The sequence below is a fragment of the Narcine bancroftii genome, chromosome 2 (assembly GCF_036971445.1).
Source record: "Narcine bancroftii isolate sNarBan1 chromosome 2, sNarBan1.hap1, whole genome shotgun sequence".
NCBI lineage: Eukaryota > Metazoa > Chordata > Chondrichthyes > Torpediniformes > Narcinidae > Narcine > Narcine bancroftii.
The window spans coordinates 90,160,215-90,174,641 of NC_091470.1; the positions used below are offsets into that span (position 1 = coordinate 90,160,215).

At 42.7% G+C, this 14,427-nt stretch overlaps 1 protein-coding gene across 1 annotated transcript; it reads right to left on the reverse strand.

Moving 5' to 3' along the window:
• Window positions 1-3,746: 3,746 nt before the first annotated feature.
• Window positions 3,747-6,412, reverse strand: LOC138752406 (probable G-protein coupled receptor 139). The gene is made up of 2 exons (XM_069915277.1): window positions 6,346-6,412; window positions 3,747-4,654 (listed from the first exon to the last, which is right to left on the reverse strand). Exons 1-2 carry the CDS (start codon window positions 6,410-6,412, stop codon window positions 3,747-3,749), a joined length of 975 nt encoding a protein of 324 aa, XP_069771378.1.
• Between the last annotated feature and the right edge of the window lie 8,015 nt (window positions 6,413-14,427).

Here is a 14,427-nt window from a genome sequence, read left to right on the forward strand (position 1 = left end):
TAAAAATAAATGCTGAAGAATTTAACATTAGTTTATTTCTGGATGATATTGAAGTTTTAACACAACCTGAAATATCAATAAAGATGTTACATATCAAATTGTAAGAATATGGGGCAACATCAATATTGATAAAAGTGAGGTGATGCCGACGAACAAAGTTGATTATTGCACAACGCACAATCTCCTTTTAAATGATACTTGCAGGGATTTCGTTATTTAGGTTTCAGAATAAATAATAACTTAAGCCATTTATTTAAATTCAGTTATCAACCATTACTAAAAAAAGATACAAGATGCTTGAGAGAAATTGAATAATTTACCTCTAACACTAATAGGGAGGGTAAATTGCATCAAAATGAACATATTTCAGCAATTAAAATATTTATTTCAAATATTACCTATTCCCTTATCGCAAATGTTTTTTTCTAAAATTGAATAAATTAATACAAAAGTTCTGATGGAAAGGTAAGAAACCAAAAGTGGCTTTGAACAAGTTAACTTGGATGTATAAACAAGGTGGATTGCAGTTACCAAATTTTCAAAATTATTATAGGGAAGCACATTTAAGAATTTTGTCTAATTTTTATCAGGTAGGAGAGAAACTATCTTGGTTCTGTTTTGAGCTCAAAGGACCCCAAAACCCAGCAACAATAGATACTCACCAAGACAAATGATTACTTAAACAACAGTTTAATTATCTTTTAATTATCTTTAAACATGAAAATAGAAACAAATTTAAACTATATATTATTATTAAATTACTTAACTTAACCTAACCTAATGCCCTTCTAATTCTAAGTGCAGATGTGTGTAATGTGTGTGTAAGTGCAGCAAAGTTGTTTGGTTCACAGTCCCATCTCGCTGGTTGTAGACAATTCTTATACTGTGCACAAAATTTAACATGTATAAAGTTCATCAGGTTTTGGTGCTCGGAAGGCAAGTTGTTACCTCTCAGGAAGGTTCTTGTAGGTTTTGTAGAGAGAGGTGTGTTGTTCCAGGACATCCACAACTGAGGTACTTCCCTCAGTAACCTGAGTGTCTTGCTGATGAAATTTGCCCCATCAGGATTCTCCAGATGATAACCTCTTTCTTTTAGGTTACCACAGAGTCCCTTTCTGTTTCACTTATTCCAAGCAAAATATTAAACAGTCAATCTTCTAGCCATTTTCCACTCTGGAACCTTCTTATTCAGTTCTAGCAAGCGTCCATTGCTTGTCACAGCTTTGTCTCCCTCTCTTACACACACACACACACACACACACACACACACACACACACACACACACACACACACACACACACACACACACACACACACACACACACACACACACTCTCTGACCCTAAGTCAGAGACTGATTTCTCCCTCTGCTTGCAAAAACCACCTGACCTTCTCAATTGAACAATAGGTGTAGCCTTCTAGTTCATCTGTTATTTTTACGTAAACAAGAACCCATCAGTGACCTCTCTGAGCACTCTTGCAAAAAACCATCATCTCTCTGCTGTTGCTTTAAAGACCATTCATTCCACAACGTCAGTCCAATTATCACCTTGTTGTAAAGTTTCCATAGGTATTCTTCCAAAGTTACTGTGGACATGAAGTTTCCAGTATTTTAAATAAGATCTGTTAAAAAGTATTTTTTTATGTAACCTATTCTAACTTTTCCCAATTTATCTCCCATAAATATTTCTCTATATTCTGTCACAGTTCAAGATAGAATGATATAAACAAGAAGAAAATGTTTCTGAATATTAACTCTATAAATGGAATGAGAAAACAATTAAAAAAATTAACATTTACCAATATAGAATCATATATTAAAATATGGAATAATATACATTTGGAATGAAAAATGATAAATTACCAATTGCAAAATATGTTGTTAAAACAAAATCAATTAATTCCTTTTACAATGAATTATAATTATTAACAAAATGGACAAGGAAAGGAATTAAAAGAATAAAGGAATTTTTTGGGTAATACCTTATTGACATTTGAACAATTAAAAGATAAATATAGAATATATTTCTCAATATATGCCTCAATATTTTCTTATTATCAATTAAAAGCGTATTTAAAAGAGAAGTTGGGAACAAACTTAAGGTTGCCTGAATTAAGTTGCTTTGAATATTTAATTACGGATCATTTGAGAGTTAATCATATTACAAATATGTATATTAAATTACAAAAATAATGGAAAAGATGAGGCAATGTACAAACCCTAACAACATTGGGAAAAATATTTAAATATACCAATAAATAATGAAATTTGGTTGGAAATATGTGCAAGTACTCTGACAAATTCAACCAATTCTCGCTATTGCATGACACAATATAATTGGTTACATAGATTATATATTACATCTCCAAAATGAAACGAATGGTATCCTACATTATCTGATAGGTGTTTCCGCTGTACACCAGAAATTGTTACAATATTACATTCGATTTGGACGCAAAAGTAGAACCTTTTTGGATGAACTAAATTACATATTAAATCGAATTACAAAAAAATAAAATACCAAAAGACTCCAAAACCTTTATGTTAAAGAATATAAAGGATAAAGACTTACAGTTAAAATTAGATAGATTTCAGGAACGATCATTAAACAACTTTGAAAATACACCGTTTGTATATAGAAATTAATAATTGTATTCCACTAGAGAAAATCACCCATATTTTAAGAGACAATCGTGGCCAATTTAAATAAATCTGGGCCGCTTATATAAAGTTAATTAATGACCACCAGATTCAAATATCAAACTCTTATGTTATACTTATTAAAATAATAAAATTAAATAATATCTAGACGACACTGCTTTTTCTCCGCTTTTCTCTTCCTTTCTATAGTTTTTAGGGGTATAAAGAGAGTAGAAAATGGAAAATGTCACTGTGTACATATACATATGGAATTTATGTCTGTAACCTTATTGATCTGGTATATTGTGACTTAATAAATAAAAAATAAATAAAAAGAATAAATTCCGCAGAAGCCGCGATTGTAGCTGAGCAAAATGTTCCCATTTGTTTTTTTGCTCATTTGAGTAGAGGAAGTCGATGTTTCTGAAGGAGATGCAGGAGTTACCTCCTGGAGTAATTTCGATACTGCCAGATGGTTTCAAATTCCATTACATGGATTTACAGGATTTGACAATGGCACAGGAGAGGGTGATATGTATGTTGCTTGGTTGGCATGGAATGGATATGGAGAGATATTAAACAAGAATTATTTTATGTTTACTCTGCAGCATCGGTAGATGTCGGTAGATTACATAGAATTCTGTAACATTATGAACGCAATTCGTCGTCTGCTCAGGCATAATAATTTTCCACGGTGTAAAGGGTCACATTCCAGAGAACATGCCATCTCACTGGAGATTCTGAAGAGTTTAGTCACCATGTTTGCAAGTCATGAAATTTGGTCCGATTACAAATAACGTCAGCAATTATCACCATATGCCCATCCAAGAGCATTGAAGTCCCATTTTATCTGAGCTTCAACCAGCACTCCGGCTCTGCAATGTTACACATCCACTACTGTCCTTGTCAATGTATTTTGGAGAGCGACGAAAAATTATTCAAGTCCCGTATTATCTGAATTCCAGAGGGCAAAACGTGTCGATGCTATAAACTTGATCGGCATTTATGTAAAACATGCTGAAATCGAGATTTGGAGGAAAAAAAATCGATGGAGTGTAAATTAGTTAGAGAGAAAACAACAGACAGGGCGCTGTCGGAATGCGCTCAGGCAAAGGATTTCTGAATGAAACGAACCACTGCGCAGACGATATATTTCAGGGCGCTCTTCAACTCTTCCCTGAACTTGGACTGCGTTGTGGCATAAATAAACGTGTTCGTGCAGCAGCTGAGAGTTCGTAGCAAATATCCAACAAAGTTGAAGACCCTTTGTGATTCATTTTCGTTCCCCCCGATTCCTGCGACACGATAATAAGCGAACTGCAGGACATTCGTCATCCACAGGGAGAGAAAGCTGCCGGAGATGGTGAAGAGTAAAACCATAGACCTCCTCCTGCCCTCCATCCTCGGATCACTGCGGTTCTCCGCTTTGCTCAGACCAATCAACCCCTTACGCACCCGACTCGCCACAAAAACGAATCTGATTGTCAGACCGTTGAACAGCAGGATGATAATGAAAGGAAGGAACGGATTTAAGCATTTATCGAACCAATGAAACCCATTCCATCCCGGGTCAGTGTAAATGCTAAGCTTCACTTGACAGAACCAGGCAACGTTATCGATCAATTCCAAGGGTTCATAGAAAAAGTAGAAGGGGACATTTTTGGTAAAGAGCAGAACGCCCGTCGTTGCCAGAACCAAAGCCGCGGTTCTCCCGGTGCAATATTTCGCTTTCAATTTCAGGCAACAAATGGCGACAAAGCGATCAACCGTGAAGGAGACGGTGAACCAGACCGAACAGTCCGTGGCAGCACGAGTGAGCACAAGTAAGACACTGCACACGGGGGTGATATGCAGGAAACACATTGGGAAGTAGTGGAATTTGATCCGACTCAAAATAACTTCAGTAATGATCACCATCAGATCCGCCGTTACCATGGCCACCAGGTAGCGAGAGGTGCAGGTGGAGAGTCCGCACTTTCCCCGGGACAGGATCACAATCGCCACGAAATTCACTGGAGAATGAGAAAGCGAGAGGCAATCAGGATGATGAATTCAATCAATATTCCTTTGGCCAAAGCGAACTTCAAGGGGCCTCAAAGGGGCCACTTGCTCCGGAAAATAACGCTAAGATAAAAGTGGCAATGATGGGCAGTGAGGGTGGAATTAGCCAATAATCATAGTCCGAAATAGGTTTAATTTTTAAGCACGGCAAGCAGAATTCTGGTGAGTCAGTAGTCAATCCCTGAGACCATACACACTCTGGTATGTTCCCAGAACTATATGTAACACATGACCAGAGGTTCCCACGATATTAGCTGCTCACAATCAATGAACATTTTCAATATGTGCTCTCCCATTGAACATTGCATTAGTGCTTTATGCTCTGACATTTCCCGCAGCAGTTGATGTATCCTGCAGAATGCAGTAAAGTTATTCTCGGAGCTCCATTGAACCCCAGCGATCTGAATTCGTTTCATTTTTAAGTTGGAGATACAGGAGCGGTAACTTGGTGTTTCTGCATCCATTACCGCATCGAATACACACGTGTGACTAATGAAGTGACATATACGCTAGGGTTGAAGAACGAATCCAGAGCGCCCAAAGGAAGCCCATGCAGTCCCTTGGCGGAGGGAAAGGACAACGTCCTAACAGAAAGCAGTGGATTCAAACCAGGTAGCAGGCACTGTAACAGCTCTGCCGAAACTCTCTGCCACCCTTGCTTCACTTAATGTATTTCTTGCTGATAATGTAATGAACGAAAATGGCGTTTCATGAAATGCGTTTTCACACACTGAACATCAAGGAACATGAATTCCGAAAGTTGTATCCGTATAACAAACAGAGCAGAGGAAAATCAAAATCAAAACATACAGAGCAAGAATCGACAATTCAGTGTTTCTGATTAAATGTAATGAAGACTAATGTTCCAAACCTCCCTCCCCTTCTCTCTCTCTCTCTCTCTCTCTCTCTCTCTCTCTCTCTCTTTCAGCGTACGTGTGTGTCCTGGCGCGATGTAACCCTGCAATTGTTCAGCCTCTCGCGTTTTGGCAGACATTTATAAATGTTGATGATTGCTTTCCCCTGATGATTTCACACACTAATTTCTTAATGGTCCTTTTCGCATCTCCACCTGTTTTGTAAAACCTTCCCTCCAAGTTAGACCCTCGAAAACAGGTTTCAATTTTTAAATGTTCACATTCTGCTCGGTCATAGACCCTTCTGACTCAGGATTACCTCAATTAACCTGCAAACTCTCTATGTTTTTGAAAGGTCGGAGGGAACCCGAGAAACTCACGTCGTCACTGGGAGAACGTAAAAATATCTTACACAGATAGCGCCGAATTCAAACTCAGACGCGGGTGCAGTAACTGCCGAGCGTTGGCCACTTCCATAAATCACTTTCATGCTTCCACGCTAACTTTAAGTCCGTTTTAAATGACGGGGTTAGATTATCCATTTCCCAAACAAACTTTGCACAACGGCAATAACGATTAAAGACTTCTATTTTTGGATTGTTGAGCACATTTAAAAGGAGTTTCTTTGCGCAGTTACTTCAAATTAAAAGCTCAGAGTAGCTGAAGGTCATGCTGCTGTCCAGCGCTGTCTGTAGGAACCAGAACCCGATGTTGTCAGAGTTCGCATAGCGTAGACTATCCAAAAGAGCTACACTACTTCACAGAACGTATCTTTTCGCAAAGGTTACCAGGGACTCCGGTGACTGCGATGATCAGGTATAATACTTTCTCCACATTGAGATAGCTCTCCCACATGTTCTTCGTGAAGCGACGTGTTCGCCTTGGTCGGATTTAATTCTTCCGAGTGTAGTTTCAAAGCAATAAATGCCCGATATTTTATGCCCGATGAGATCTCCGTTGGGACATTGAGGTTTCAACACAGTTTAAAATAGGAATTTCAAAAATGTGAACAAACAAACCACGTCAGCTGGTCTAATCCGCCGCCATAACGGGTTTGAGAAGCACAGCGACGCTAAAATGTGTGAGGTTATAATTGGGAACGGCGTGGCTTCAGCAATGGGGCTCAAACCACTTCTCTAGCTTCAAAGTTTGTATTCAGTTCTGTTATTTCAAATCAAAATATTCTCAAAGGAATGTTCGCCGCGTAAACTGGATATTTTGGACTTTGCATCTCTGCATTTAAAATATATTAATTCACCAACAAAAAAGCACATGTCACGGAACAGATCATTGTTCCATTTATGGAACCGTCCCCAAGTGCTACTGGGCCTTCAGGCACCACATATTTTTATCAGCATAAAATGCAAGCAGAATTATTTTGATGCAGACCCTCAAACAGATTCAGTTACTTACTCCTATTTCCAGCACACGGAAATATCCGTTGATTTCGCTCCATCAACCATTGTTAATACCTTAAACAAATGATGGCGTTTGTCTGCAGAGAAGTGGCAATACACGTATCCGCAGAATCAAAATGAAAGTTCGTGAAATATCGAAATGTCCATGGAAATTACATCTCAGGGTGAACGTTAACGTTGAAGAATATAACATGAAAACGTCAAAATGAAAGATACTTCATCACAGCCATGATGTATTAATTTTCTTTTCAAATTTTTTATTGCTGTTATCAAGTAAATGTTACATAGGTACATGATAATAAAGCGAAGTATTAACAAATCACATGCATGAATGAACATTTAAAAAAACCTAAATAAACAACTGCCTCTCTTCTGAAGTTACCAGCGAAACATAAACAGTCCACTGTCTTATAATAGAAAGTGAAAGTAAACAATGGGGTCAAAAAAATCAAAAGTAAACTAACCTAACAATTTTTGAAAATAATTAAGAAATGAACCCGATATGGAAACAAAATTAGGCTTAATTTCAGTGGTGGAGCATCTAACTTTATTCCAAATTCGGACACGCTATCATATCAGAGAACCCTTGAGTGTGAATGAGAAGGAGCGATACGGGAGGCTAAGGCAACGACGCGGGATTGTGAACCATTTAATATGAGATCCCTTAGTCCACTTTTTTTTTAAAAAAAGCGCAAGGAAAATATTTGGAGTCAAAGTAAAGAAGTAGATAAGGCACGAAATACACCTTCCCAGAAATTGGACAGAGAGTGACATAACCAGAACGTATGATACCGTGAACCTTCTTCAGTTATAGGTATCACATTTAGAAGAAATGTTTAAACAGAATTTAGCTCAATGGACATTGGAATAGTGGGACCGGTCTACTTTCTTAAAATGTCTGGTACAAAGAGAGAACGAATGCACTCACTTCAGAATAGAATCCATGTCGTTTCAGAAAATAACGGCTGATAATCTTGTTCCCATAGTTTTTAAATTCTGTCCAGGGAACTATCCCTCGATATTAAAAATATTTCATAAAGGACTGATAGCAACCGCTTGTAATCAGGTTTAAAATATAAATCTTTCCCATCATTTTGGGTTCCAGATTTTGAAGGTTGATGTAATTTATATTGAAACAGAAATATATCTGCACTATTTTGCTTCACAAAATGTTATATTCTTCAACGTTAACGTTCAGACTGACGGTGACACTTTAGTTTTTTGCTGAACCCTATGTTTATAGATCATCTCACAGAAAATCTTATCAAATTAAGGTCTAATTTAAAGATTGCTCTTTTGCATTGATGGAACAAATATATTCACCAAAAAAATAGGACAGCACATTGTGGTACAACCCCGAGGATAAAGAATTCAATATATACCAAAAACATTCTCCTAGATAGAGGAGTCAGTAATGAATGGTTACCTGAATTTTACCACTTCAAAGCCGATTGTAAATAAAGGTGAACTGAATGCCGATTGATTCCAGAGATGCAAACATGCCGCCGAAAGATTTCAGGCTGCTCATCAGCACATGACCCACAGAAGCATGCCGCATGGACACAGACCTCTGAATTAGACTAACACTAAACGTACACTTATCTGGCGAGTGAACACAGCAACAACAACAACAACAACACTCTTGTCTCCACTGCTGGTCTATCCCAATTTGATAGATCCCAATTTCCATTAGAGCCCCGACTAGTGAAGTAGCAGGGAATTGGAGGTTCCTGCAACATAATAAAAAGCGGTGGTCCCAAAGTAGACAGAATTGTTGGTACAATAAGCACAGTTTGTAAGGGGTCTACGTACTTTAAAGTTCCATGATGTCTCTTTAATACATACTTCTTACGTATGGCTGCCAGATCCGATGAGAGCACGGAGAAGAGATTGCATCCGGGGTATGATGGGACTGTGGCGGCTCACCACAAGGCAGGTGAACCAGCCCGCTTGTAAGCCACGTGTCGGGACAGCCGGCCAAAATGACGCCATCAGGGGTATCCCTTCCTTCCAGGGGGCTCGGAAACCAGCGCTGGAGTCCACGTGACGTCAGCGCCTTCCAGCGCGGTTCTCAGACAGGTCGGGTTGGGAGTTTTAGTATAGCCCAGCAGCCTGGAAGTGTGTGTGTAATTGCAGGAGCAGTGTAACTGCTGCTACAATTGGTGACCCCGACTGGTTCAAACGTCTTTGAACCCATCATGAGCTAGCCTGGGATCAGTGCTAGAGCTGTAAAACTGCCTGAATTTTGGGTTTAGGAATTGGAGACCTGGTTCAGCCACATGGAGGCCCAGTTTCACCTCTGCCAGATTTCATCCCACACGACCAAATTCTACCATGTGGTCACTGTCCTGGACCAGGCCACTGCCAGATGCGTGCTGCCACTTGTTCAGTACCCACCCGCTGAGGACAACTACAAGACCATCAAGCGAGTGCTTACCGGGTCCCTTGGACTATCCAGACTCCAGCATACCACTCGGATGCTGCACCCTGGGGGTCAGGTCCATGATGGACGAGATGCTCGTGCTGATGGGTGAGCACACCAACTGCCCACTCTTCGAGTGCATCTTCCTTAAACATATGCCTGGGGACACCTGGCCACTGCTGGTCCAGGAGAGCTTCACCAACCCAAGGAAGGTCACCCAGAAGGCTCAAGAGCTATGGCTCGCATGATTCGTGCATGGCTTAGTGGTCCAGCATGTCATAAGGCACGGGCATGACCACACCAAGCCCACCCCTAGCGCTGTGGTAGAGCACCCGGCCCCTGCAGGGGCCCCCAAGAGCATAACTAAGCCCACAGCATCTGCTTCAGGCCTCTACTTCTACCACCAGCACTGGGGAGCCAAGGCTTGGAAGTGTCGTCAGCCCTGCTCATTCCAGGGAAATGACCAGGCTGGCCATTGTTAATGGCTGCAGCAGCTGGCCAAGGACACAGCCTTCTCTAGTCAGCAGCTGGCGGTTCCTCGTTGACACTGGAGCCCAGGTCAGCATCATCCTGTCCATCAAATCCAGGAACCGATCTTGTGGACCTCCACTCTGTGTGACCAACGCAATGGTAATCTGGATATATGGAGACAAGACAGTCCACTAACAGATCGGCCAATGGAATTTCGCGTGGAGGTTCACTGTCTCGTCCCTCCCGACTGCCATTCTGGGTTCAGATTTCCTCCTCACTCACGGGCTTCTGGTGGACATTTGAGGTAGGCACCTGGTGGATGCCTGTACCTTCCAGACAATTCGCCTCGATGCCTCCAGCTCGGAGTAACCATAGACGGCCATGATCAGCACACCTAGAGATGAGTTCCAGTGGATCCTGGATGAGTTCCCAACACTCCTCAAGCCACAATTCTCTGCTACCTTGCTGCTCCACGGGGTGTTCCACCACATCCCCACCCAGGGCACGCTGACTCCCGCCTGTGAAGCTGCAGGTAATGAAGGAGGAGTTTTCGCATCTGTTGTAGCTGGGGATCATTCAGTGGTCTGACAGCCCTTGGGCCTCACCACTCCATCTGGTCCTGAAAGCCTGTGGTGGCTGGTGTCCCTGCGAAGACTACTGATGGCTCAATGAGGCAACTGTTCCTGACTGTTACCCCAACCCTCACATCCAGGACTTTATGGCCAACCTGCACAGTGAAAGGGTCTTCTCCAAGGTTGACCTGGGGTGCAGATATCACTAGATCTTGGTGTTCCCTGAGGACCTACCCAAGACGGCCATCATCATCCCATTTGGCTTGTTCGAATTCCTGTGCATGCTGTTCGGGCTCAAGAACACCTCTCAGACCTTCCAGGGCCTCATGGACTCTGTGGGCAGGGACTTGGATTTTTTCTTTATTTATTTGGATGACATCCTCATTGCCAGCAAGGATTGGGTGCAACACAAGGCCCACCTACATGCCATTTACTCCCGCCTGGCTGGCTTCGGCCTTATCATCAACCAGCCAAGTGCCAGTTCAGGAAAGAGTCCCTGCAGTTCCTGGGCCATACCATCACAGCCAAAGGAGCCACACCTGCCCCTGTGAAGGTCGCTGTTATCAGGGAGTTCCCACACCTAGACAGCCTCAAGGGGCTGCAGGAGTTCACGGGTATGGTCAACTTTTACAACTGCTTCATCCCGGGAGCTGCGCACATCTTGCTGCCGCTGTTTACCCTCATCAGATGGACTGGATGAACAAACTGCCTTGGGTGCTCCTGGGCATCTGCTCCACTCCCAAGGAAGATCAGCAGGCATCATCAGCTGAGCTCCTCTATGGTGCGCTGCTGGCAATACCTGGTGAGTTCGTCAATGCACCTCACAATCCCCAGTGGTTGCCACATGAACTACATCCTCACCTCAGGGCATGCTTGGACTCCTTTGAACCCCCAATGCTGCCCAGGCATGGCAACCGCCTATCTCACATTCCGGCGAACTTCTTTCCGTGAATTATGTTTTTGTTTGATGGGGCCTCTGCAGTAACCATAAAAGGGTCCATACAGAGTTGTACAGCATTCCGGCTCAATGCTCACACTGGACATGGGTGGCAAGCAGGAGCTGTTTACCATGGACAGGCTGAAACCAGCGCAATTCGATCCCACTGAACTTGTGGTCATTACCCAGCCCAAGAAGCGAGGCCGCCCAGCAAAAAAGGACATTGGTGCCAGTTCTGGGGGGGGGGGGGGGGGGGGCGGGCGCTGTGTAGTGGCTCACCACGCAAGCAAACCAGCCCAGCTTGTAAGCCATAAGGCGAGGCAGCTGGCCAAAATGGCACTGTCATGGTTATCCCTTCCTTCCAGCATGGGGCTCAGAAACCCGCGCTAGGGAACCAAGTGACTTCCGGGTGACATCTACGCCCTCCAGCGCGGTTCTCAACCAGGTCCAGGCTAGGAGTGTAAGTGCAACCCAGTAGCCTGCAATAAACTAGTCTGCTCACTGAGCTCAACCCGTCTGGTTGTACGTGCTATTGCAGGAGCGGTGTAGTCGCTGCTACAGGACTTTCATTATGTTTTCTGTTTTTTCTTCAAGCAATTGGAGATGAAGATGGGTGTAATGGAGGGGAACGAGGTTTTCGAAATGTTCTGAGCTGCATTCAGCCACAGACAAGAACAAGTCTCTTGTTGTCTATGGAAGAGGATAGGTTGTCCTCAAAGTTTTGTCTGCTAAATAGGGCTTTGGCGGGGTCATACCAGCATCTCTTCTTTGCTATAGGGGTACCGGAATCTTTCTCTGCAAACATCGGTGCATGATATCACACCTTATTTGATGCCGTCAGAAATATATTGAGCCATAGAAACGTGCAGAATTTCACGATCCAGGTATGCGGTCAGGGTCTCCAAACTACCGCAATGAAATCAATAATCTGCTGACTCTCTCCTATAATACCCAGGCTGAAGTAATGCACACTCCGGAAGGGTCCTGTCCTGCGGTTTGACCCTTTCATTGTACGTACATTTTATGAAGGTGAATCTTAGATATGAATTTACCAAACGCAAAGGGAGATAGATGTATTCTACACTGAACACGCTTTCAAATAACACACGAAAGTCTACAGACACTGTGGATCAAGTAAAAAACCAATGCCGGAGAAACCCAGCAGGTCAAACGGTGTACTTTATATAAGCAAAGATTTAAAAAAATCTTCTGGCTATCCATCCCATAGGATGATAATGGTTCCTTTCAGTCAGTTTGTGGGGTTTGACATGAGGATACCCCACTCCTCAGAAAGGAACAGCGTGTTTGTGAGTGGATTTAGGTGAGTAGGGCGTTGCACAGGTCCAGAACCACATCCCCTCCGGGATCCAGCAGTATGGGGAGGTCCAAGACGGTTGGAGAAAGTTCTGTTGCAGTGAATGTCCAGAACAAGGATGCTCTTTCCGCACTTCGCGGGACGTGTTTGCTCGATGGCCGCTGACCCTTTTGACACATCTTGTTTTTCATTCTGCAGGGTGTCAAACCCCCCTCCGTATCAGGCAATCCCGGTGGGGAATCCGGTTTAGTCTCTGTCGAGTGGTCTGACTACTAAAGACAAAAATGCAGAACGAACATTTTGGGATTAAGCCCTTCATTCGCCTATGAATAAATGCAGGTAGGCGCCCGAGTACGGCCACCAAGAATATGCCTTTCATCAAAGTGATGTGTTTCTACAGATTCAAAGACTAACATTTGGTCCTTCACCTCCCTCAATTGGCGATTCCAGTGTTCGCTGCGATGCACTTCAATGCTGTGGGAGCACCTTCCTCTCATGCGCTGCGTCCTTGACGCTGCCCGCCACATTTAGCGCTGTGGCATCAGTTCACTTCATTCACTCGAATCTACCTTCGACATCCCTGAACCCGCAATGCTATTTCTTTTCCTACTTATGGTAACACAGTTGCACCGAACTCTCCCGTCTTCGCGGTAAAATGCGTCCCTAATATCGGTTCCTCCACATCAGCCAGACATAACGCAGTTTAGCTGAATGTTTCCCTGAACATCTACACTTTGTTTCTGGGTCTAAATTAGAATTAGTTACAGTCAACAATTTTCACCTCCCAATCATTACTGCAGTTTCACGTCTGTCTTCGGTAGCATTGATGTCAGCGCTGAGCGTAAACCTAAGAAAATACTCATCATATACTTTTCAGAAAATGTCAAACGTTATGGGCATTCATATTTTTCAAAATATTTAATCTTCGTCTTATGCAGTTTCCGTGATTTCTTTCTTTACCAGTACTTATTTACAGTGATCGCTGGAACTTGGTCCTCCCCATAGTTTATCGATTTGTTGCGCCACTTTCTACACCTCTAGCCTTGAGGTCTCAGCAGCGCCCCCTTTCCATTTTATATTGCAATTGTCAGATACATTCTTTGAATTTGTATTTGGGTTCGGACCCAAATTGTTGACTGACATTGTGTGTCTACAAACATTTTCAGACCTCCTGTTTTCCACCAGGAATTCTTTGGGTGTCAATGACCGGGTACACTGCCAGCATAGCTAAGGTTTAAATAAGATCATATGTAGTGATGGCAGAAGGCAAAGCGTTGTCCACATGTTAGAGGGGCCATACGTTCCTAGTTTAATTGAAATAAACCATACCGCGTGGAAATAGGCCATGCGTTCAAACGGCCACCGATGAAAATGTCCCATCCACAAGAACCCCCCCCCACCTCCACCACAACACCCCTAACCCCGGCTGCATTCGGCATGTACACATAAGAACGTCCTAGCTATTAATCTCTTCAATGCATTGTTAAGAAATTTGCCCATCTTCTTCACCCAGTAGCCCATTTCCATACACACAGAACTCTGTAGGTTCCGGTTAAATAATTTTTCCCTCAACTTCAACCAATGTGCTATTGCTAACGATTTACCTACTGTTGGCAAATTGCTCTCTAAATTACACTGATCCATTCTTCTCTTGATTTTCTATACACCTAGGTGATCGCACCACTTTCTCCACTGCTCCAAGGAAGACAGCACCATCCTACAAATGCCCTCCCCA